The sequence below is a fragment of the Nicotiana attenuata genome, unplaced genomic scaffold, assembly GCF_001879085.1.
Source record: "Nicotiana attenuata strain UT unplaced genomic scaffold, NIATTr2, whole genome shotgun sequence".
Classification (NCBI taxonomy): Eukaryota; Viridiplantae; Streptophyta; class Magnoliopsida; order Solanales; family Solanaceae; genus Nicotiana; species Nicotiana attenuata.
In genome coordinates this window covers 1,103,339-1,125,737 of record NW_017670285.1, presented here as the reverse complement: position 1 = coordinate 1,125,737, position 22,399 = coordinate 1,103,339, and the positions used below count along the sequence as shown (strand labels likewise).

At 37.2% G+C, this 22,399-nt stretch overlaps 2 protein-coding genes across 4 annotated transcripts; both read left to right on the top strand.

The window, feature by feature from the left end:
- Positions 1 to 4,405: 4,405 nt before the first annotated feature.
- LOC109237236 (protein NETWORKED 1A-like) lies at positions 4,406 to 14,426 on the top strand. Of its 3 annotated transcripts, none has more exons than XM_019403515.1 (5): positions 4,406 to 4,707; positions 5,507 to 5,586; positions 5,680 to 5,940; positions 7,942 to 12,203; positions 13,019 to 14,426. In XM_019403515.1, the coding sequence occupies exons 3-5, from the start codon at positions 5,841 to 5,843 to the stop codon at positions 14,225 to 14,227; spliced, it is 5,571 nt and encodes a 1,856-aa protein (XP_019259060.1). In that variant the 5' UTR covers positions 4,406 to 4,707; positions 5,507 to 5,586; positions 5,680 to 5,840; the 3' UTR covers positions 14,228 to 14,426. The 3 variants fall into 3 exon arrangements, with proteins under 3 accessions (XP_019259060.1, XP_019259058.1, XP_019259059.1); XM_019403513.1 differs by having other exon boundaries at positions 5,507 to 5,590; XM_019403514.1 differs by lacking the exon at positions 5,507 to 5,586.
- Positions 14,427 to 16,195: 1,769 nt separating this feature from the next.
- LOC109237235 lies at positions 16,196 to 18,456 on the top strand. The gene is made up of 2 exons (XM_019403512.1): positions 16,196 to 16,400; positions 17,950 to 18,456. Exons 1-2 carry the CDS (start codon positions 16,264 to 16,266, stop codon positions 18,170 to 18,172), a joined length of 360 nt encoding a protein of 119 aa, XP_019259057.1. The 5' UTR covers positions 16,196 to 16,263; the 3' UTR covers positions 18,173 to 18,456.
- Positions 18,457 to 22,399: the final 3,943 nt, after the last annotated feature.

Sequence of the window (22,399 nt, the reverse complement as noted above, 5' to 3'; positions counted from 1 at the left end):
GCTACTGTGGTACCATAGTGGTTGCTTTAGAAGGACCTCTAGCTGCGGCGCATGCCCCATATCAGCCCCAACCTCTTATGGCTCTGACAGGGGGCACTGGTGCTTGCTCAGCTGCTCTCGAAGAATGTGTCCTCTCCATTTGTGAGAGAATAAAAGTGTAAAGGTTCAAACTTCGGAATAAACAAATCTGCACGACAAATAATGAAATAAATTGAAGTCTTCCTAACAGTCTGGTAGCCTCTCGAAGATAAGTACAGACATCTCTGTACCGATCTGCAAGACTCAACTAGACTTGCTCATGACCTTTAGAAGAACCTAGGACTCTAATACTAACTTGTCACGACCCAAAGCCCCACCAAAGGCCGTGATGGTACATAACCTCCATGCTAGGTGAGCCAACATACGATAAGGATTCAAAATAACAAAATGAGATGTTAAAAAGTCTGAATATTAAATAGCAGAATAACACTCAAATAATAGCCAATATAGTGATACATAGTGTCGAACTCCCAAAATTAGATAGTACAAAGTCATGAGCTCTATAAATCGAATACAATAAGATATTGCAATAGCACAATACTGTCTGAATGTATAAATTAAAGTATAAAATAAGGTAAAAGGGACTCCAAGGGTTTGTGATGGTCATGCAGCACTACCGTGAATCCTCTCAGTCAACAAATGTGCTCACTCCCGAGAACTGCTGCCAATGCCCGGATTTGCACAAAAATATACAAAAGAGTAGTATGAGTATGGCACAACGTATACTAACCTCGGTGAAGTAGTGACGATGTTCAAGTCATGTAATACTCACTAATAAAAGAACCTATGCACTATACATAGTAACTTGCAACAAGTATATCAAAATGCAATATCATCAACTTATCAAATCAAGAGATATTAACTTAACATAGGTAAATCATCACCAATAACAGAGGCATAGAGTAGTAGCATGTTGAAATTTTACATAGAAGCATATAAAATTCATAACAAGGCATAAATAATTCACTTGTATGGACAAGCTTCCACCCTTAAACTCAACTCACCATTATCAGATTCTGTATCAGAATCCACCAACTTCAGTTAATTTACCACAATCCGCGTGTACGCCGAAACATGAGAGGGCGACCCTAGGAAAATGGGTTCAATGCACAATTTAACATACTCGTGCAAAACAGTAATATATCATCATAACTGCATAGCAAAGATCTCGTGTCACAATATCATCAACATCATAATATCCGCATGGAAGAGGCCTCATTCCACAATATCATCAACACCATAATATTCGAACGAAAGAGACCTCATGGCAACGCCAAATCAACCCGCTCAATATGTCCATACGTGCCATAAACATAAAAACTAAGATACCAATTTATGACAAAAGAAACATATGCTCACAATTCATCAATAAGGTGTACAAGGACATAATAATAATAATAATAATAATAATAATAATAATAATAATAATAATAATAATAATAATAAAGTGCGGATGTGTGCTCAAGATGTGAAACATGACTATAGCTAAAATAAATATAGCAACACTTTCACAATAACCCATCTTGAATAATTAAGAGATAATAGTCCTGAATATAATCTCTAGCACGAAAGGATGAGCTCATGTAATCATACACAAGATCACACATGTATCATAGAGAGCACACAATCAAAATAAGGCATATAGAAATCTAAAGCTTAATCCGCATATTTCATATATAACACCCCCATATACGCTCGTCACCTCGCATATACGTCGCTTTACACACATCACAATTAGACAAATAAAGTCTGATCCTATGGTTATCCCATCACACAAGATTAGGCAAGATACTTGCCTTGACAAGCCCAATTTTAACCTTCTAAAATAGCCATTTCCTTAGAACCCACATCTGACCGGCTCGAATCTAGTAAAAAATAACTTAAAAACATCAAACAAAGCATATGAATCAATCACAAACAATAAGGATTTAATCTTTAATCAATTCCCAAAAAGTGAACAAAAGTCAATATGGATTAACATGGTCAAAATTCGAGACAAGGGTAGATCTCAACTACCTATAACCCCACGAGACCAAATACATATTTATATTCCAAAACTAAGTCCAACTTATAGCTCAAAACCTCAATTTTTACTCTCTTAAGTTGTAGGAAAACTCCCCAAATATTTCTCAAATTTTATATTTTTGAGTGTTGTTAATTCTATTAGATTAAATAATAATAAAATGTGTAGAAATCACTTACCCCAAAGCCTTGTGCAAAAATCTCCAAGACAAAATCGTCTCTCTCCAAGTTTAGGTTCAAATTTTGGGAGAATAAGCTAAAAATCCCGAAATTTAAGTCTGTCCAGCAATTTTCGCATCTACGAACAAACAGGTTACTTCCGCGATGCCGCATTTGCGACAAAACCATCGCAGATAAAAGATCCACTAAACAACCGACCCATCAGTTCTACGGAGCTCACCTGCATCTGCGGAAGCGCTACTACGCACACACCTTCACACAAGCAGCTCCGCATCTGTACAACTTCAACACAGATGCGATCCACCTGGGCCACTACCAAACTTGCTTCTGCGAACCAAAAATTATGTGTATGCAGCTCCACAGGTGCGATTGCACCAGATCCCTAACAGCCAGCAATGTCAGCTTTCACCAATCTAGACCGGAATCAATCTGAAACATACATGAGCCTCCCGTGACCCTCCTAATTACACCAACAAGTCCATAAATACTCCTCAGATCTATCCAAGGTCTCCAAACACCTACGATAATATCACATCAATGAAACAAGGATCAAATCACGAGTTGAACTTCTCTTAAGTTCAAGAACTTGTAAACTTCCAATCAAGCATTCGATTCGAGCCTAACCAATCTGAATTACATCCAAACTTTGCACACAAGGTTTGAATAACAAAACGAACCTATTTCAAATTTTGGAACAATAATCTGAATCAAATATCAATAAAGTCAACTCCCGGTTAAACTTAGGAACTCTCCAAACCTGTAAATTGCCAACTTTCGGCAAATAGAGCCAAAACATTCTAGGAACCTTCAAATACAAATCCAAACATATGCTTAAGTCTAAAATTGCCATATGAACCTATTGAAACCATCAAATCACCAATCCGAGGTCGTTCAACAAAAGATAAACCTTGATCAACTCTTACAACTTAAGCTTCTAACAATAGAACTAATTGTTCAAATCCACTCCCAAACCTCCTCGAAACCAAGCCAACTATCCCCTTAATTCACAAAACAACAAATAAGCACATAAAAAATATTAAATAGGGAATCGGGGCTCGAATATACAAAACAACCGGTCGGATCGTTACAATATCATCAAACTCAAAGCTAAACATTCAAAAATCACTTAACTTATTCAGAAATTTTCAAAAAACTTTAGTTCGATAGTTAAAATCTGCGATGTAATATTGAACTAGGAATATATTATTATCTTGTAATAATGGATTTTCTTTAAAGTCCAATTATGATTTGAAAATACATGATTGTCCAATGGAAAATAAGGAATGTGTAGATTTGTTAATTAAATTAAATTAATTAATTTTCTTTATCTGGATTTCCTCATCAATAATTTTCACTTAAAACATATGAAAGTCAGGAGAATCTTAACCTTTTAATAAAGTCAAAAATAAAAAGTGAGATATCCTACTTCTAGATTGGATCTAGTTTAAATTGCTCATTTAAATTAATGAAAGTAGGCATAAATGAAAGTTCTCACAGTTTTACGAGAAAGAAGGTTGATTAAGAGAGAAGAAAAAAAGATGGCGATAAGACCCAAGAAAGAACATTTTGAGATCCCCAAGCGTGGGCATAAGTGTAATCAATTAAAGTACTATAGTGTGGTATTACCCCAAAAAGCATCAATAACATCTGGCGGATGTGAATCTAATCCTTTTAAGGAATCTCATAAATCGAATTACTATTACTTTTCCTATCCAAGCGCTTTCTAAGTTACAGTGCCCATAATTACCTGACACGTTTTTTTTTTTTTTTTTTTTTTTGTATTCTTACTCTACTTTAGGACATCAGTTTACTTGTTTTAAGTTTTTGAAAAACTTGAAAATTTGAATAAACAAAAGTTTGCAACAAAACATTTGTTTGCAAAGGTTCAAACAATATTTTTCTCCAAAAACCACAAAGAAATCGAGTTTAGAATTTCCATTTTTGCAGAATCTAAAACAAATTGAAGTACACGTGATAAAATTTTGAATCTGAACCCATAATTTAAATTCTAAATGTGCATTTGATTGCCTGATATGTCTCTACATAAATGTATGCTCTCCCACTAATTTAAGATTTGTAAATTAGATAATTTGGTGTTTGTTTGTTAGAGTTTTAAAAGGTTGGCCTTTAATTATTTTTTTTGAAAATAAACCTTTTTAGACAAAAACAGTTCAAACAAACAGCGTGTATATCCCGAAATATACGTACCTTATATCATGCCCATTGTATTGTATAATGTATAGTGAAGACTGATGCCCATTCAAAGCTGCATTTAATAAAAGTAATTCACATTTGTCTCCACTTTAACAGTTTTAGTCACATTGACCAACCGGAGAATAAATCAAAAATGCGGATGCAGATGGGGGCAAAGGAGAGTGAATGAGAAATGCAATGGCTTGCGAGGAAATGAAGTTTTCACTTTCACGGCTGCTCATCACTCTGCTCTTATCACCTTTCAGTATTTTTGTAAGCTTCTTCTCATTCTTTCTTTTAATTTTTTGGGTTTATTTTCTTGCGTCTCATTTGCTCTCCTTTGTCTTAGTCATGTCCATTTTAATTGGTGATTTTGCTTAATGGGAACTGCTTGATATGTTTGACAACATTTCAAATTGATTAGTTGTTTGATCCAAATTATCAAAAGATTGATCTTTTGTGCAGCATTTATTCACGTCCATTTGCACAAACTCTTTGACTTTCTGTGGTGGGGTTTATAAATCTTGATGGTTAAACATCATTTGGTGTTCTCCACTCTCATTTTACCAATTGACAAGTGTAGTGGAGGAGCCAGATATTTTCACTTAGGGGAGTCAAAATACAAATAAGTAAACACAGGAAGAAGCCGAGGGGATTTAACATATAGTTCCGGTGACACCCCTTGGACAAAGGTGGCAACGCCTGCGTGACGCCTTAAACTGTTCGTTTTAGAAGTTGCCTGATTTGCGATCAGTGGCGAAGCCAGGAATTTCTCCAAGGGTATTTCAACTTGAAATAAGTATTAAAAGAAATCTCGACAAAGGGTGTTCAATATATATTATATATCTCTAAATCCTAATACTTTACCTATATATGAAAGTGGTCAACTGACCACCCTTACAAAAGTGTAGCTTCGCCTCTGTTTGTGATGTATCCCACAGTTTGTTTAGAATCTTTCTTGTTTTGATTGTGATACTTCTGTCAATTATGATGTGCTTTCCATTTCTATCTACACACATTATTATTCTGGGGCCAAATTGATAAAGACTTGCATGTATTTGGCGTTTTCCAGATTGCAGCTTCTTAGCTTTACCTTCTGATTAATAAAGAATTACAGTGTCTTTGGTGGTCCATACCTGGCACAGAAGCAGAGTAGGTGTGGTGCAATGCTATATTGATGTCATTATCCATGTTCTCATAGTTTCAGGTCTTGATCCTTTATTAATTCAAAATTGTTTTCTTTAGCTGTTCTGTTGGCTAGGTGAGAGAACTGAAGCTGCTAGACCTTGATAATTGAGCAATATAAAGTTCTGACACTGGCGTGGATTCACAATTTCTTTTACTGGTATAAAGACCAGGATGTTGCAAGGACAAAACCTATTGCCCTTTTGTTCTTTGCTGGAGTCATGGCGACCTTGCTACATTCTGACACGAGACGCTTGTACTCTTGGTGGTGGGATAACCATATTCCAAAAAACTCAAAATGCTTTCAAGAAAATCTTACTGGTGAGGAGCTCTCCACTTGGATTTCTTCTGCTTCTTCTTCTTCTTCTTCTTCTTCTTCTTCTTCTTGGCCTTGCAGAAATATTCATTCTGAATAGATTTCCATGTTATGTCTTCCTCAGGAGAAGCAAACTTCATGCCATTTGATTGTTTGAATTTGGTACTTGTTATTTTGATGTTAAGCTTTTGTTTGAATTAATGAAATGATGGTGTCTTCTGGTCTTACGAAAACTTGGTATGCCGCTTTGCACTGACAAGATATGTTCTGTGGGGTGTATGAAGACCAATCGATGCAAAAAAAGGAATTTTGCATGATAATCATGGCTATGGAGAGTTATTATAACCTATTCTGTGCAAATGAATTGAGAAAAGCACTATCTCTTCTCCTTGTCTCCCTCTGTACATCTATGAGTTTTTGAAAACATATATTTTGATCTTATAATTGGAAGTGATAGAATGTCAGTGATGGAAGGCTTGCCTTGAGTCTTCATTCATGCGTGTATGCATAAGAAGTTGCTAGAACCTAGATATTTATGTGTTTTTTATAGGGAAAGTGTATCAAATGTCTGTATGCAATTTGTGCCTGTGAGTGGATTACCAGCATGAGGTATGAGGGTGGAATCTGATGTGTTGTCTATCAGGTGGTCCTGTGCTTGAATATGCATAGATCTGTTATTCCTTTATCTTGTAAAGATGGATCTTTACTTTAAACTAGCAGATAAATTGGTTACAAGTTACAACCAAGCCGATACTCATATCTGGAGCAGTTGTTCCTTTCTGCATTACATACAATCTGATAAAAGGGCAGATAATCTGCTAGGCGTCTCAGATTTGTTGCTGTCCCTTTTTGCAGAACTGGAACCCGGATAATTAGATTGATTTTTATTTATGCGTGCTACTTGCGAATTTTGTCGCCTGTGATCATTTCTAATTTTGTCCAATCTTGTATGAATTCCGCACATCCATATTAACATCCACATTTCTACGACACTCATCTTGTGGATATGTTGAACCTACTGGCCCAACTGTCACTCCCATATAACGTGTCTGGTCTTACAACCATTTTATAGAACATGCCTTTCACTTTGGTAAATATCCTCTTAACGCATAACATACAATTAGTACTTTTCCATTTAACCATCCTATTATGATTGTATGTGTAATATCTGCATCTATCACAGTTCTCCTGAAAGATCTGCTCTGAATAACTGAGTTGTTTGTATTTAGGGACCACAATCGCGTCTAATTTAATCTCAACCGCACCCTTTTTGTGTTGTCTAAACTTGCAGTGTCTATATTCACTCTCGCTTCTACGTATCTACAACATTTTCTTTACAATGCTTCTCCATAGTCAAGGTTTTGTTTGACACCCTTATTAGTTTAGTCAATTAACACAATATCGTCTGCAATTAGCAGACAGCATGAGACCTTATCTTGTATATTGTTAGTTAGCTGATCTATAACTAAGGTAAACAAGTGCGGGCTCAATGCGGATCTCTGATGTAAAAGTACAGTAAAAGGGAACTCCTTTTTATCTCTTACCACTGCTCTTGCACTAGTGACAGCTCCTTCATAAATCCTTTATTGCATTCTATATATTTAATATGAATTCCTTTCTTTTCCAATACCACCAAAGGGCTTCTCTTAGCAACCTATAATATGATTTCTCTAGGTCAATGAACACCATTTGTAGGTCCTTTTTCTTCTCCCTGTAAATTTTCATTGCAAGAATACAGCCTCCATTTTAAATTTGCCAGGTATAAATCGAAAAATGATTCCAGCTCACTTTTGAAGTGTCCCTAAGTCTATGCTCTATCACTTTTTCCCAAGCTTCAACGTATAGCTCGTGAGTTTGATGCCATGATAATTCCTGCTACGTTGAATATATCATTGTATTGTCTTCTATATGTGGTACTTGGAAAATTATGCATAAGTTTCTTGTGATGCACTTGTTTGTAAAATCTCATTGAGGAACTTAACTTGTTTCGCATCTTATTTCAACAGAAATGGATGCTAAAGTAAAGTCAATGATCAAGCTCATTGAAGAAGATGCCGATTCATTTGCAAGAAGGGCTGAATACAAAAAGAGGCCTGAGCTAATGAAGCTGGTTGAGGAGTTGTACAGGGCATACAGGGCACTAGCTGAAAGATATGATCATGTGACAGGCGAGCTAAGGCAGGCCCATAAAACCATGTCAGAGGCATTTCCTGACCAAGTGCCTTTTCTACTGGCTGAAGATTCACCCATGAGATCTTCCACACAGTATACAGAGCCACATACTCCACGAGAGTGGTGCCCGATTCATGCATCCTCTGACACAGATAACTTGCAGCAGGATGTGATGGGTTTAACTCCATCGAGTATACATGCTGCACAGAAGATTGGGACTTATACTGGTGATTCTGATAAGGGAACAAGTGAGTGGGGTTTAAAGCAGTTACTTGAGATGCTTGGGGCTGGAGAAGAAATGTTAAAAAACTCAAAGTTCCTCGAAGGAAAATTGAGCAAAGGATTGAACAGAAACACAGAAGAAAAGGAAAAACGTTTCCATAATCAAGTACCCGAATTGTCAGATGAGAATGAGAATCTCAAGGCCAAAATCCTCGTTCAGTCGGAGCGTGTCAGTGAAGCTGAAGCTGAAGTTCGAAACCTGAAGGAAGCCCTAGCTGGTATGCAAGCAGAAAAAGAAACTACCTTCATTCAGTATCAGCAATGCCTGGAACAGTTATCTGCTGCAGAGAGGGAGCTTATTAGTGCACAGAAGGATTCCACGAAGTTCAGTGACCGAGCTAGCAGAGCTGAAAATGAAGTTCAGAAGATGAAGGAATCCCTTATCAAATTAGAGGTTGAACGAGATGCTAGTTTGAGCAAACATAAGGAGTATCTTGGAAGGATATCTAATTTGGAAGTTAATGTTAGTCAAGCACTTGAAGGTACAAAAGAACTAAATAAGCATGCAATTAAGGCAGAAACCGAAGCTCAGAATCTTAGGAATGAGATCTCTAAGTTTGAGTTTGAAAAGGATGCTGTCCATCATCAATATAAGCTATGCATGGTAAAAATATCTGACCTTGAGAAAAATCTCTTGGTGGCTCAGGAAGAATCCAGAACGCTTAAGGAGAGAGCTGATGGAGCTGAAGCTGAGATCAAGAAACTGACATTTGTTCTGATGGAGCTAAGTGAGAACAAAGAAGCTGCTGTCCGTGACTATAAACACTGTTTGGGCAAAATATCCAAACTTGAGAATGAACTATCTTGTGCCCAAGAGGATGTAAAACGCCTTAATGGTGAGCTTTCAATAGGAGCTGCAAAGCTTAAAAATGCTGAAGACAAGTGTGTTGTGCTGGTGATGTCAAATCATTCATTGTGCCGAGAGGCAGATAATTTGGCAATGAAGATCGCAACGAAAGATCAAGAACTCTCTAAGAAGCAGATGGAGTTGGAGAAAATTCAAGTTGATATGCGAAATGAGCACTTAAGAAATGCACAAATTGAAGCCACCCTTCAGGCTCTGCAGAATTTGCACTGTCAATCACAAGAAGAGCAGAGAGCTCTGACCGTGGAACTCAAAAATGGTCTTGAGCTGTTGAAGGATATGGAAACATGCAAAAATAGTTTGGAAGGTGAACTTAAGCGATTGAAGGATGAAAATAAGAGCCTGAATGAACTGAAATTATCCTCAACCAATTCGATAAAGAATCTGGAAAATGAAATCCTTAGCTTGAAGAAGATGAAGGCGAAACTTGAAGAGGAGGTTGCTCAACAAGTTGGACTAAGTAACAACCTTCAGCAAGAGATTTCATGTTTGAAAGAGGAAACCAAGGACCTAAACAGTAGCTATCAGGCTTTAGTAGAGCAAGTGAAGGCCACAGGTATAAACCCTGAATGTATCAACTCTTCAATAAAGAGCTTGCATGAAGAGAACTTCAAGCTCAGGATAATCTGTGAGAAGACCAGAAGCGAGAAAGAAGTCCTCCACAAAAAGTTGGAAGACATGGATGAACTTTTGAAGAAGACGGCTACTTTACAGAGTTCCCTCTCAGATGCAAATGATGAATTGCAGGAATCGCAGGAAAAGGTGAGAGCACTGCAAGAGTCTTGTCAAATTCTCAATGGAGAGAAATCTACTCTTGTCACTGAAAAAGCTGCTTTGCTTTCTCAGTTGCAAATTGTAAGTGAGAACATGCAGAAACTCCTAGAGAAAAATGATGTTCTCGAGAACTCTTGTTTTGGTGCAAAAGCTGAACTTGAAGGTCTAAGGGAAAAGGCCAAGGGTTTAGAAGAGATATGCCAATTTATGATGAATGAGAAGTCCAATATTCTTGCTGAAAGAGGTAACCTAGCTGTTCAGTTGAAAAAAGTTGAAGGGCGACTGGGGACAACATTTATGGTTTTCGAAAAAAGGTATTCTTGCCTAGAGAAGGAGAAACTAGTAAAACAGCTACAAGTTGAAGAACTTAGAGTTTCTGTTGAAATGGAGAAACAAGAAAGGACCAACATTACTCATCAGAGGGAGACCGGATTAATTTACATGGAAAACCATATCCATCACCTGCAGGAAGAGAGTAAGTGGAGGAAGAAAGAATTTGAAGAAGAATTTAACAGAGCTTTAAAATCCCAGTTTGAAATTTCCATCCTGCAGAAGTTTTTACAAGATATGGAAGAAAAGAATTATTCTCTCTTGATTGAGTGTCAGAAACATATTGAGTCATTGAAATTGGCTGACAAACTGATTTTAGAGGTAGAGAATGAGAGCCTTGAACAGCAGGTTGAAGCAGAGATTTTGGTAGATGAAATCGTAAGGTTGAGAATGGTGATATATCAAGTTTTCAGGGCCTTTGAAAATGATTCTCACCTTTTGTCTGAAGATAAGGTGGAAAATGAACAAACTTTCCTGCATCATATCTTGGGCAGTGTTGAGGATCTGAAATGTTCCCTCAGAATGTATGAGGATGATAAGCAGCAGTTGTTGGTCGAAAACTCAGTTCTTTTAACTCTATTTGCGGAGCTGAAATCAAAGGGCCTGGAAGTGGAGTCGATGAAGAAATCTGTGGAGGAGGAGCTTAATATCATGGAAGAGAAGCTGGTAACAGTGCAGAAAGAGAATCATGACCTAGTAGAGATAAACAAGAAATTGCAGTCAGAAATGAGCAGCAGTAGTCAACTAACTGCCATACTTGAGGTGGAGGTTCGGACTCTCTGTGTCAAGCATGATGAGTTGCAGACAGCTTACCTTGAATTACAAAAGAAATACTCTCAAGTGCTTCATGAGAACGAAACATTGTTGACAAAATTCTCAGAGATCAAGGAGGAGAAAGGGGTAGTGGAGCAGGAAAATGATAGTTTTCTACTTGAGACACTAACTCTTGGTAATTTCTCTACGATTTTGAAGAGTTATGGTACTGAAAAAACTGATGAGCTAAAGTCCATTTATGAAGACATGCGCAAACTTTATTGTGTTATCCTTGACTTTGAGAAGGAGATGGATGTACTTAACGAGAAGCTGGAAATGAAGGAAACTGATAACCTACTTCTGAAGAAATCAGTTCAAAGGTTAGAAAATGAGCTTTATGAGGTCAAGGAATCTAATGATCATTTGAAGCTGGAAATATCAACTGGAAAAGAACTTCTTGGCAAGCAGGAAGCCGGGCTTTTGAAAGCAGGAGAGAAGCTTAAAGCATCTGAAAGTTTGAACTCAGAATTGTGTAGGGCTCTGGATGCACTAAAGGCTGACTGTCTAGAATCCTCGAAGATGAATGAAGATCTAGAAAAGAAGATAGTTGAAATATCGAGAGAGAATAAAACTCAGAACAAGGAAAATGAACGCCTTCAAGAACCGAACATGAATTTGGTGGGCGAATTAAATAAATTGCATGAAGAAATTGAAGAGCAACGAGTCAGAGAAGGCTGCCTAAGTTCGGAGCTCCAGGAAAAAGACTATGAGTTTGGATTATGGGAGGCAGAAGCAGAAACAGTTTATTTTGATTTCCAGATTTCCTCCATTCGAGAAGTGTTACTGGAAACCAAGATGGATGAGTTAACTAAGTTTTGCGGGAGGGTCGAAGGTGAAAATGCTTCCAAAAGCTCGGAGATTGAGCAGGTGAAAGGAAAAATCAATAAAATGGAGAGAGAAATGGGAGAACTGAAGTTGCAATTACATGCATATGCTCCTGCAATAGCCTCTTTGAGGGATGATGTTGTATCACTTGAGCATAATGCGCTCCTCCACACGAGGCTTAAGCAAGCTGGCTCTCAGGAATCAAAGGTAATGTAGTTTCTACTACTAACTGATGTACATGTTTCTTTTATTCTCATACTTACTGCAACTGATGATATTTCTGTTATTGGGCCTGAATGTAGCTCAAGCCTTTAGGGTTTTAACATGACCTTTGCTTTAAAACATCAGTGGTTTGATTGCTGTGTGAAGTCGAGGTTTGGATAAAATCTCCTGATATATCCGGGAACTATTCTTAGCATATGTTTGTTATACTTTGAATACTATTCTTAGTCAGTATTTTCTCTTTGAAATTCATCCTATTGAGGCTTCATTCTTCAGAGCAATTTCCTGTGTATGGTATCTCGTCTCTTAGGGATAGACTGATTTGTTTGCTTGACTTAGACTCATGACCTGCATCTAGATTGTTGAAGGAGATCTAGCTCAACAATGTTAATTTTAACATTGGGTTTGTAACACAAAAGGGTGTGGCTTAGTGGTATATGAGGTAGGTGCAAACCTTAGAGACTAGGGTTCAAATCCCAGCAGAGAGAAAAAGGATTTCTTTCCATCTGCCTAAGCCTTGATGGGCAGAGTTACCCGGTTCCTGTGCTGGTGGGAGATAGCACATACCCGGTGAGGATTAGTCGAGGTGTGCTCAAGTTGGCCTTGACACCACCATTATCAGGGGAAAAAAACATTGGTTTCGTGTTGCCCAGTTGACTTGTAAGAATATTCTATGGACTTCTTTTTAGAAGTACATCGGGAATATATGAGAATCATTCAAAACTACTTTTCTACCTAGAGAGTTTGTGATCAGCTGCAATTTTCCTGTTGAAATTTCTTTTTTCTGCATATATTTGCAGTGTGTTGATGACGTGGTTCATCCTGATGAGAGTAGCGACGGAAAGCTGATAGAAGATCAACCTGTCATGACAAAAGACATTCTAGATTTGTGGGAGCTGAGGAACAGGATTAAAGCTGTTGAAAAAGTAGTGGAAGAGGGGAACAAGCCTATTTTGGAGGTATCTTCATACAACAAGTTTGGTCTAGACAGTGCTGGAAGCGAAATTGAGGCATTAAAATCTCGGCGTAGTTTTGATCTAGAGAAACATGAACATGCAGAAAGGAGGAGTCCGAGCATTGAACATGGTGATGTTCCTAATAGGCAAAAGATGAAACCCAAATCCTTTGACGGCCGAAACAGGATACGAATGAAAGATATACCACTTGATCATGTCTCTGATGGCTCACCACAAAGAGCTAGAAGAAGAGGTTTTTCTGAGGCAGACAGAGCAGTTGATCAGATGCTTGAGCTATGGGAAACCACAGAGGGATGCAGCCCCAATCAAAGTGTGAAGGACTTGAAGAAACGGGCAAATTACCCAACAGAGGGTACTACAGGGTACAATCAATTTAAAGATTTGGATTGGAGGAGCAATCATCCAACCACAGAAGCAGAAATGGAAAAAGAGTTGGGTGTTGATAAGTTAGAGTTATCAATGAAGTCCTCTGATGCAAGTCATGAAACAACCAAGCAGATTCAGGAGCGACTTGCTTCTGATGCTGAGAAATTGATGAGTCTTCAGATGACTGTTGATAACATGAGAAGGAAATTGTATACTAACAGAAAGGCTAGAAAAGCCAAAAATGTTGATTTTGAAGCAGCAAAAGAACAGTTACAAGAAATTGAGCTAACGGTTGTTCAGCTGGTCAATTTGAACGCCCACTTACTGAAGAATGTAGAAGAAAGCACACTTCTTACAGGAAGTACTTCAGCGGAATCAGAAGAGGTCATGAATATCAAGCGCAAAAGAGTTTCAGAGCAGGCGAGAAAGGTTTCTGAGAAGGTTGAACGACTACAATTGGAGGTTCAAAAACTTCACTACATGTTACTGAAACTGGATGATGAAAAGAAAAGCATAGCCAGAAGCAGATTTTCCAGGAGCAACGCAGGTATTGTATTGAAGAACTTCATCCATATTGGGAAGAGAAATAGTGAAAAGGGAAAGAAGGTCCATCTTTGTGGATGCTTTGCACCTTCAAGTAGCAGCAGCAATAGATACTACATCTAATATGCTTCTAACCTTTTTCAGCTTCTTCAGAGGTTCCTAGTTATTGAATTGTTAGGATCATTTCTTTTGTAGTCAGTAACCGAAAAACTGATCCGTGTTCAGTTCTAAATGAATTATAACAGCTAGATTGGAGCTAATTCCTAATTAAGTTTGTGAAGGCTACTATTTTTGTTGTTCAGAGCCGCTAGTTATTGGTAAATAATCTAGGTGTTCAACAGTAAAGCTATTAGCTTTAGCTTGTGCGTTTAGGAGCTTCTGCAAAAGGGTCCCTGCAATTTATAGATTTTAGAAGTTTGCGAAACGGCCGTCACCCATACAATTTACTCCCCCGGGTTCATAATAAGTGACCAATTTGCTTTGAGCACACCCATTAAGGAAATACTAAATTCTAGACGAAAATAGTTAGTGTGACTAAACTACCATTCATTAAATATCGCACCATAGTTATAGTCGCACTTACTTCTCTTCTCAAATGTGACGAGTAAATGACTTTTTAGGGATACGTACATAAGGGTAATTTTGAAAAAACAAAAGGAATTTTTTCTTGATTATATAAATGGATACTTATTTTGGACCAAAATTAAAAAAGCAAATTGGTCCTTATTATGGACCGGAGGGAGTATTGTCTTTGTTTGACTTGGCACAAACATTAATAAAGAATGGAAAACTTATAAGATATGTGGTCTTGCATTTGTGTAACCGTAAAACTTTTGAAACTCGTGATCTAAAACCAGTCATAGCATTTGTGTGGCTATAGAAAATATTGAAAAATGTCAATCTTTTTGGAACAAATATTTTTGAAATAGAGGAAGTATTAGCTTAAGTTAGGTGACATGAGCTGATACTTCTAAAAAGGAGATTGTGTTTTATTCCCTTTCCCCATATTCCTATTTTTAATAACCAATTCTTTTTATGATTTACATACAAAAAGCAAGTTCCTTTGTTGCAAATCTGTTTATTCCCTTGACCGGGCCATACACAATTAGCTTGACATAGAGTCATAGACAATAGCACATGTCAAAGAACAAGTTGAATCGACTAGCTAAATGTTTGTTTTAACAATAACAAGTCCCAAATAAGTACTCTTAATTCTCCATTTGTTTTTATAAATATTCGCATTACTCCATCTGAAAGTTATTAGAGATTCTATACTATAGTTTTACTGAGAGTAAATGCTCAGTAATATAAACAATTATTCGGCAAGCTAAAAACAATTTTTTTCCTCTTACAAAAAACATAATACTAAAAAAAGTACACATAACTACAACTTTTAACAATTTAAGGTGATGATACTAAACTACTAATCCTACCAAGCAATTAAATCTAATTCTAGATAATCAAAGTAATGAGATGAGTCAGCTCTTATTATTATTTTTATTTCCATTTAGTTATCGAAAAAAAGGCAAGAGATAAGGAAAACGCAGACAAAATAAATCAATAATCACCAAGAATTGTGCTGAGATGAATGTGATTCCCTCACACTTAACCGGAGTTCTTGGTACGAACCCTGAAAATAATTTTTCTATTGTAGGACTGTCTTCCCTCTTTAATGGGTCCCGCACGGTGCAAATCGGCACGCCGGTAATTACTAGACACAGAATTGGAAATAAAAGAACTAAACAATAAAATAAATCAATAGCAATACTTTTTCTTATTTATAAAAAGAAAAAAGCAATAGAATCTTTTGTCTAATAAGTGAACATTTTACCTTTTTATTTTGATCCAAAATAAGTGACCATTTACATAATCAAGAAGGAATTAATTTTATTTTTTTAATTTTTGCCCTTATTTACATATTTCAATGTGTAAAATAATAATTAATTATGGTTAGTTAATGTATATCTTTTTTTTCCTAGGAATTCGTATTTAAACTAAACTGGTATAGTAATTCATAAAAGGGTCCATCACAAATCTGTGTATGTAACATGTCACCATCATTTATTTGCATTCACTAATTTCAGATTTGTCATTATTCATTCATAATTCACAAAATCTAACTAGTAGTAGAGACACAAGCAAACGTCTGGCACACAGAAATGGCGTCCGTCCATTGTTATGCTCGTCCATTCCAAGCCGTTCTAGGGTTTCAGCGTCCCCTTCACAGGCCTCAAACTTCCTTCGTTACCTTCCTCAGTCCGAGCCACGGTGCTTTCCCTGCCCACTTCAATTTCAGGTACAAATGCTCCAATTTTACACTCTTATAGACTCAAAATTATTTCTTTTACTTGCTCTTTAGTCTAAATTTTGTAGTAATTCTAGCATTAATGGGTTGTTCATTGGTGACATACAATACCTTCTGCAGCTAGTTAAATGACCAACTGGGTGAGAGTGTGCGTATGGAGGGAAGGGAAGTGAAGTGAGTGTGTGTGAAATTTTTTAATACAGGTGGTGCCAGAACCAGTTTACGCGCAATTTAGTTACTTCAACGGGTGCTTGCGTCCTCCCACTACGGTACTAGATAAATTTGCCCATCAAGGCTTAAACAGATGAAGAGAAATTATTTAACCTTTCTATCTTTGCAGGGATCGAAACCTAGACTCCGTTAATCTTCTTTCCAGCTTCCTCGATTACTAGGGTGCTAATGTTTGAACTCACATTATTTGCACGACTCTTTGGCTTCCTACACAATGTTTTTGCTTTGTGTATAGAAGTTTTCCTTGTTTATCCTCCCTATATAACTATAGTTCAACAATCAATGGTTCTTCCTCCATTCCATTTTATGTTATGTAGTTTGACTGGGCACGAAGTTTAAGAAAGAAAAACTTTTGAAACTTCTGGTCCAAAACAAGCCATGGATATTTGTGTGGCTATGAATAATCTCATTAAGACTAAAATGAGAAGTTTGAAATCAAACTGTTTTTACATATAAAAAGGTATCGTTCTTTCTGGGACGGACTAAAAAGGAAAGTGCATCACATAAATTGGAATAGAGGAAGTAATAAATACTATGTGCACCATTAGAAACGGACTGCATAGTAGTGAAGGCTTTTGAATCCTGTTGTTCAGTTCAGTTGTAAGGTTTGAGAATATGCTAGGATTTATAAATCTGCTAAAATCGATCTCAAAGGCGTTCTCTCTCCTTCACCACAGAATTGTTTGATGTAAAACCACCTCTGGGCGGAACAAAGAGAAATTGTCAAAAGGTACTTGAATTAATGACATTGTATGGTTTCTGGAGAAGCTTACTATGACATGAAGTAATTCCGATTTCCAATCATGTTATTGTGGTGAATGAAGTTGCCACTTCTTGACATTGGAGAACTTGCATTACTTCGCCATGCCTTAAAAGGTCTGTAGCTGTTTTTACTATCCAGGCCTTGGAAATCTTCTGCAAATTTTATTATTGGATTGGATGCTTGAAAATAGAGGTCCCCCTTTTTTTTCAGTATATGTTTTCCAAATCTGTACGTACAACGTATAGTGTCTCACTTCCCTGTTTTATGGGTGTGTGGAGCTCTACAAGAAGGACAAAAAGTACAGGCCTATGTTGCTCGAACTCTTCAAATATGCAGCCAGATGCATGTTAGATCCTCCACTAGTAGTGTATTTTTGAAGGATCCGACACGGGTTCAGAAGTATTTTTGGAGAGTCCGAGCAACATAGGCGACAACTGATGTCTCCTAAGCACAACTTCAGTGGTTTATGATATCATTTTAGTTGTACTTAGATGTGCTGTGGTCAAAGGATGTTACAATGTTTTGGTTGTCTGTTTTGTTGTTCAGATTCAATAATGCTGTGAGTGTGCAGCTAAAGCAGAGACTACTACCTATATCAGCATCAAACAGCAATTCTTCCGGAGGATCAGACAAAAGCAGTGATGCATCAGGCCCTCCATTAGCCACCATTTTGGCTGGTGTCTTCGTCTTTTGTCTGGTTTCTTGGATCGTAGGTTCTGTTGTGATGTGGCTTATTAGTCTAATTACCAATGTCCCGCCATTGAAATAAAACCGGAACATGTGCTGTAGTTTGCCCTTTGTTCAGTAGCTAGACAAACCCATCTTTAGGCAGCAGCCTAATTATGATGCTTTCCTTTGTGTTACCGAGCATGACATTAAAACGGAGTTGCTTATTTGTCTTGCTTCTAAAAGACTCTACTTTGTCAACAGTATTTCTGTTAATGCAGAGGACATTTGTGGAGTTGAAAAACCATATTAGCTCTAGCACTCTCACTTGTTAGCTCAAATGGTGTAATACTCTATTTAGAGCATACCAAGAAATTTCACTCGCAACCCTTTTCATTTTACAGTTTTTTTTTAAGTGGATAGGAGGTTTATCCTACATTGAAAGGGAGAAACCGATTCAGCCTCGAGATTTTGCCAATTTATTCTCGGCTCAACCGTTCATGGTTCTTCTTTCATTTTGATCACTCAACTGCTTGAATGTTTTGTTTAATATAAAGACGTTTCAGAGTCAATTATGTATTGGCTGCTGATGCTTGGATACCCAATTGAATACCCTTGCAGCTTAACTCATGGTTAACTTCTGGAGTTCCACCATACAATCATTCTGTATACCGTTGAGCTCCTTTCTCTGCTACTATTTGCCTCGTAATGAGGTTCTTGTTCTTTTTCATTTTTAAGGAACGGAAAATGTCCAAATTTGTCCCTCAACTATACGAAATGGTTTATATTTATCCTCGGTTAATAGTTATGGTTAAATATGTCCTCGTTGTTATTGAAATGGGCCAAATTTACCCTTATGTGCAAACGGAAAAGTGGAAAACTAAACCTACTCATTTTACCACGCGTGCGTGGCTTAAAATTAAACCTACTCATTTTACCCGAGATTGAATGGTTAACTTAACAGCCCAACTTGGTTTTCCCCCTATTCCCCTCCCACAAAACATCTTCGGCGAATAGCCTTTGTCCACAGCAACATGTTTGTCGTGGAGTTAATCTTCTTGGCACCAAGTGTAGAAGAAAAACCAAGAAATTACGGAAGATCGAACTAGTTCTTGCATATGTGATAATGGGTTCGATTTAATTTATTTTAGAATCTCCTTTTTTTTTCAGTATCTAATTTGTTGAGTGAATTTGCTTATATTGGTTCCTGATCTGCATATGCTTGTATTTGGTGATATATGTTTGTTTTGGTCAAAAATCCTGCAAAAGCATTATAGGTGCAAAAATCTTTTCTTTTACTTCTTCGTCGATACTCGATAGTCATGATTGCTACCAAGGAAAGCTCACAGAAAACACTCTTCCAATTTTAGACCTTGCAATATCAACCAAATAAGGCCCAATCACTTCTATTACTCAATTTTCTTTTTCTTTTCCTGTTTGGTAAATGACAACAGTTTGGAATGTGAGGCAACGAAGGAAAATGGTGTTAGTAAACTGTATGTGTAAAATGGTGCTAGTAAACTGTACTTGTAAAATAATTCTGGAGAATATAAACAGAAATGTAAAAGAAACAGAATTTAATTCGAACCAACTGAATTCACAGTGTCTTCTTAAGGAACTTAATCCCCTCCTAGTACCCAATGTTGTGGATTATTTCCTCCCAGGATAGAACGAATTACACACTGGTGTAGCTGTACTTCAAACCCCAGTGTTTCAACGAACACAAAGATAGGTAGCAAATCACAGTGATAGGTAGCAAATCACACTTACTATTGCTTTCTTTGTAGTTAAAACAATGCAGAAGAAAGGAGGAGAATTCAGAAATTCGTATGGAAAATTTGAGAGAATGTACTGCTATTTATAGCTAATATGTTGAGCTCAAATTGAAGAGGTGCAACTTTTCAGAAGGGCTGTTACGTAAAACGGCCATAACGTAAATGGCTATTTACGTAACAATAAACCGGGAATTCATAACGCGGAGGAAACTTAATTTTTCGTTACAAAAATGAAAAACGGAAAACGGAAAACAGAAAACGGACACTTAATTTTTCGTTGGATTTAATATTAATTTCCCGTTTACAAAAAACAGATATTTAATAATATTACGTTAATATTTACTATTAACAAATAAATTTAGTCCAAAATATTAATCAATCAATCATTTCACCAAATCCGAAGCCGAAGCCGAGCGAGCGAGCGACGACGACGCGAGGCTTGACTTCTTCTTAACTCTTTAAGAGCTAGAAGAAGAGCAATTGTATATATACCCATCAAAAACCTTTTCCTCTTCCAATATGGGACAATGTCCCTTTGTAAAGGAGGGAAACTTAGAAATTTCATTTTCCCTCCATTTCCCATTCACCATCTTTTAAGCTACATTAAGCTTAAAAAACCCAACAATCCCCCACCCACATGAATGGGGAATGGCTATATCACGGAAATACGCATGAAAAACTATGTGATTCACAAGCAAAAATTAATCGCATCTTGATAAGCAGGTTTCCCTTTGAACTTTCCGTAGCGAACTTATGTCAGATATACTCGGTCAATTAGTAGATTTGATATCCTCGAACCGTCAACTTTGTTGTATACCTAGACAACCATTAGTCACATAATCAACCCTTGATCGTCTTTGGTTCTCATTATTGTGTTCGTTTCAGCCATGAACACCACCTGGTTTCATAAGTGCGTAGAGAATTGGCCTTACAAAATTTTCCTTGAAGTGGCTAACACTTCACACTTAGGCGATTCCTAAATGTGTCATCCCGTAGATACACTATTTGATATACCCGGTATCAAATTTAGAAATCATTAAAAAGCCTTAATGCTTTATCTTTAGTATTGAACATTGTCTCATCACGAGAATGGACCAAAATTTTAGTTGACAGTATTGAACCGTCATTAATGACTTTGTTTGATCTCCTTGAACCTAGATCTTGGGATCTCCAGTCTTCTAGGTAAAGTTACCGCTACAATGACTTGTTCTCGGACATAGTCCCATTCCCCTCGATGATTTCTCAACTACCTCTCTAGTTAGGTCTTTTGTAAGTGGATCCGACACATTATCACTTGACTTTACGTAGTCAATCGTGATAATTCCTCTAGAGAGTAGTTGCCTAACGATTTTATGTCTTCGTCGTATATGATGAGATTTACCGTTATACATAACGCTCCCAGCCCTTCCAATTGCTGCTTGACTATCGCATGTATGCATATTGGTGCCAACGGTTTGGGCCAAAATGGAATGTCTTTCAAGAAATTCTAGAGCCATTCAGCTTCTTCACCGGCTTTATCTAAGGCTATGAACTCAGCCTCCGTTGTAGAGAGGGCAATACAAGTTTGTTTGGACAACTTCCAAGATATCGCTCCTCCACCAATAGTGAATACATATCCACTTATGGACTTAGAATCAGTTGAACCGGTGATCCAATTTGCATCACAATATCCCTCAATCACCGCAGGATATTTACTGTAGTGCAAAGCAGAGTCCTAGGTATGTTCTACATATCCCAAAACTCGTTTCATTGCTATCCAATGAGATTGACCTGGATTGCTCATGTATCGACTCAATTTACTTATAGCACAAGCTATACTAGTCATATACAATTTATGATATACATTAAGCATCCCAACACACGAGCATAATCCAATTGTGATATACTTTGGCCTTTGTTCTTTGCTAATGCAAGATTCACGTCAATTGTAGTCTTTGCAACTTTAAACCCTAAGTGCTTGAATTTTCCAAGTACTGTCTTAATATAATGAGATTGTGACAATGTCAGACCTTGAGGAGTCTTATGGATCTTAATCCCCAGAATTAAATCAGCAACTCCCAAGTCCTTCATATCAAACTTGCTAGTTAGCATACGCTTAGTCGCATTTATGTTGGCAATGTCATTACTCATTATCAGCATATCATCCACATATAAGCAAACAATGACTATGTGATTTGGAACATTTTTTAATGTACACATATTTATCACATTCATTTATCTTAAAACCATTTGACAACATTTATTTGGGTTCAAAATTTTGCCATGCCCATTGTTTGGTGCTTGTTTAGTCCGTAAGAGGGCCTTAACAAGTCGCATACTTCTTTCTTATCTGGAATCTACAACACCTTCAGGTATGTCCGATGTCAATTTCTTCCTCCAAATCTCCATTTTGAAGGAATGCGTTCTTAAACGGGTCCATTTGAATGAATTTCAAGACCATAAAACCGCATCTAATGCTTACTAACATCGATATAGACCGTCAATTCTTGTACCTGGAGAGTATGTATCTTAAAATAGTTCCAAGAACCCTTTCTGCTTGTCCACATTCCTTCTGA

What these genes read in the sequence shown, in the direction of transcription:
- LOC109237236 (XM_019403514.1), top strand. Translation starts at nt 5,841, where the DNA reads ATGGCGACCTTGCTACATTCTGACACGAGACGCTTGTACTCTTGGTGG. An exon ending in CTTTCAAGAAAATCTTACTG is followed by an intron (nt 5,941 to 7,941) that starts GTGAGGAGCTCT and finishes TTATTTCAACAG; the next exon opens with AAATGGATGCTAAAGTAAAG. An exon ending in CTGGCTCTCAGGAATCAAAG is followed by an intron (nt 12,204 to 13,018) that starts GTAATGTAGTTT and finishes ATATATTTGCAG; the next exon opens with TGTGTTGATGACGTGGTTCA.
- LOC109237235 (XM_019403512.1), top strand. Translation starts at nt 16,264, where the DNA reads ATGGCGTCCGTCCATTGTTATGCTCGTCCATTCCAAGCCGTTCTAGGG. An exon ending in CCTGCCCACTTCAATTTCAG is followed by an intron (nt 16,401 to 17,949) that starts GTACAAATGCTC and finishes TTTGTTGTTCAG; the next exon opens with ATTCAATAATGCTGTGAGTG.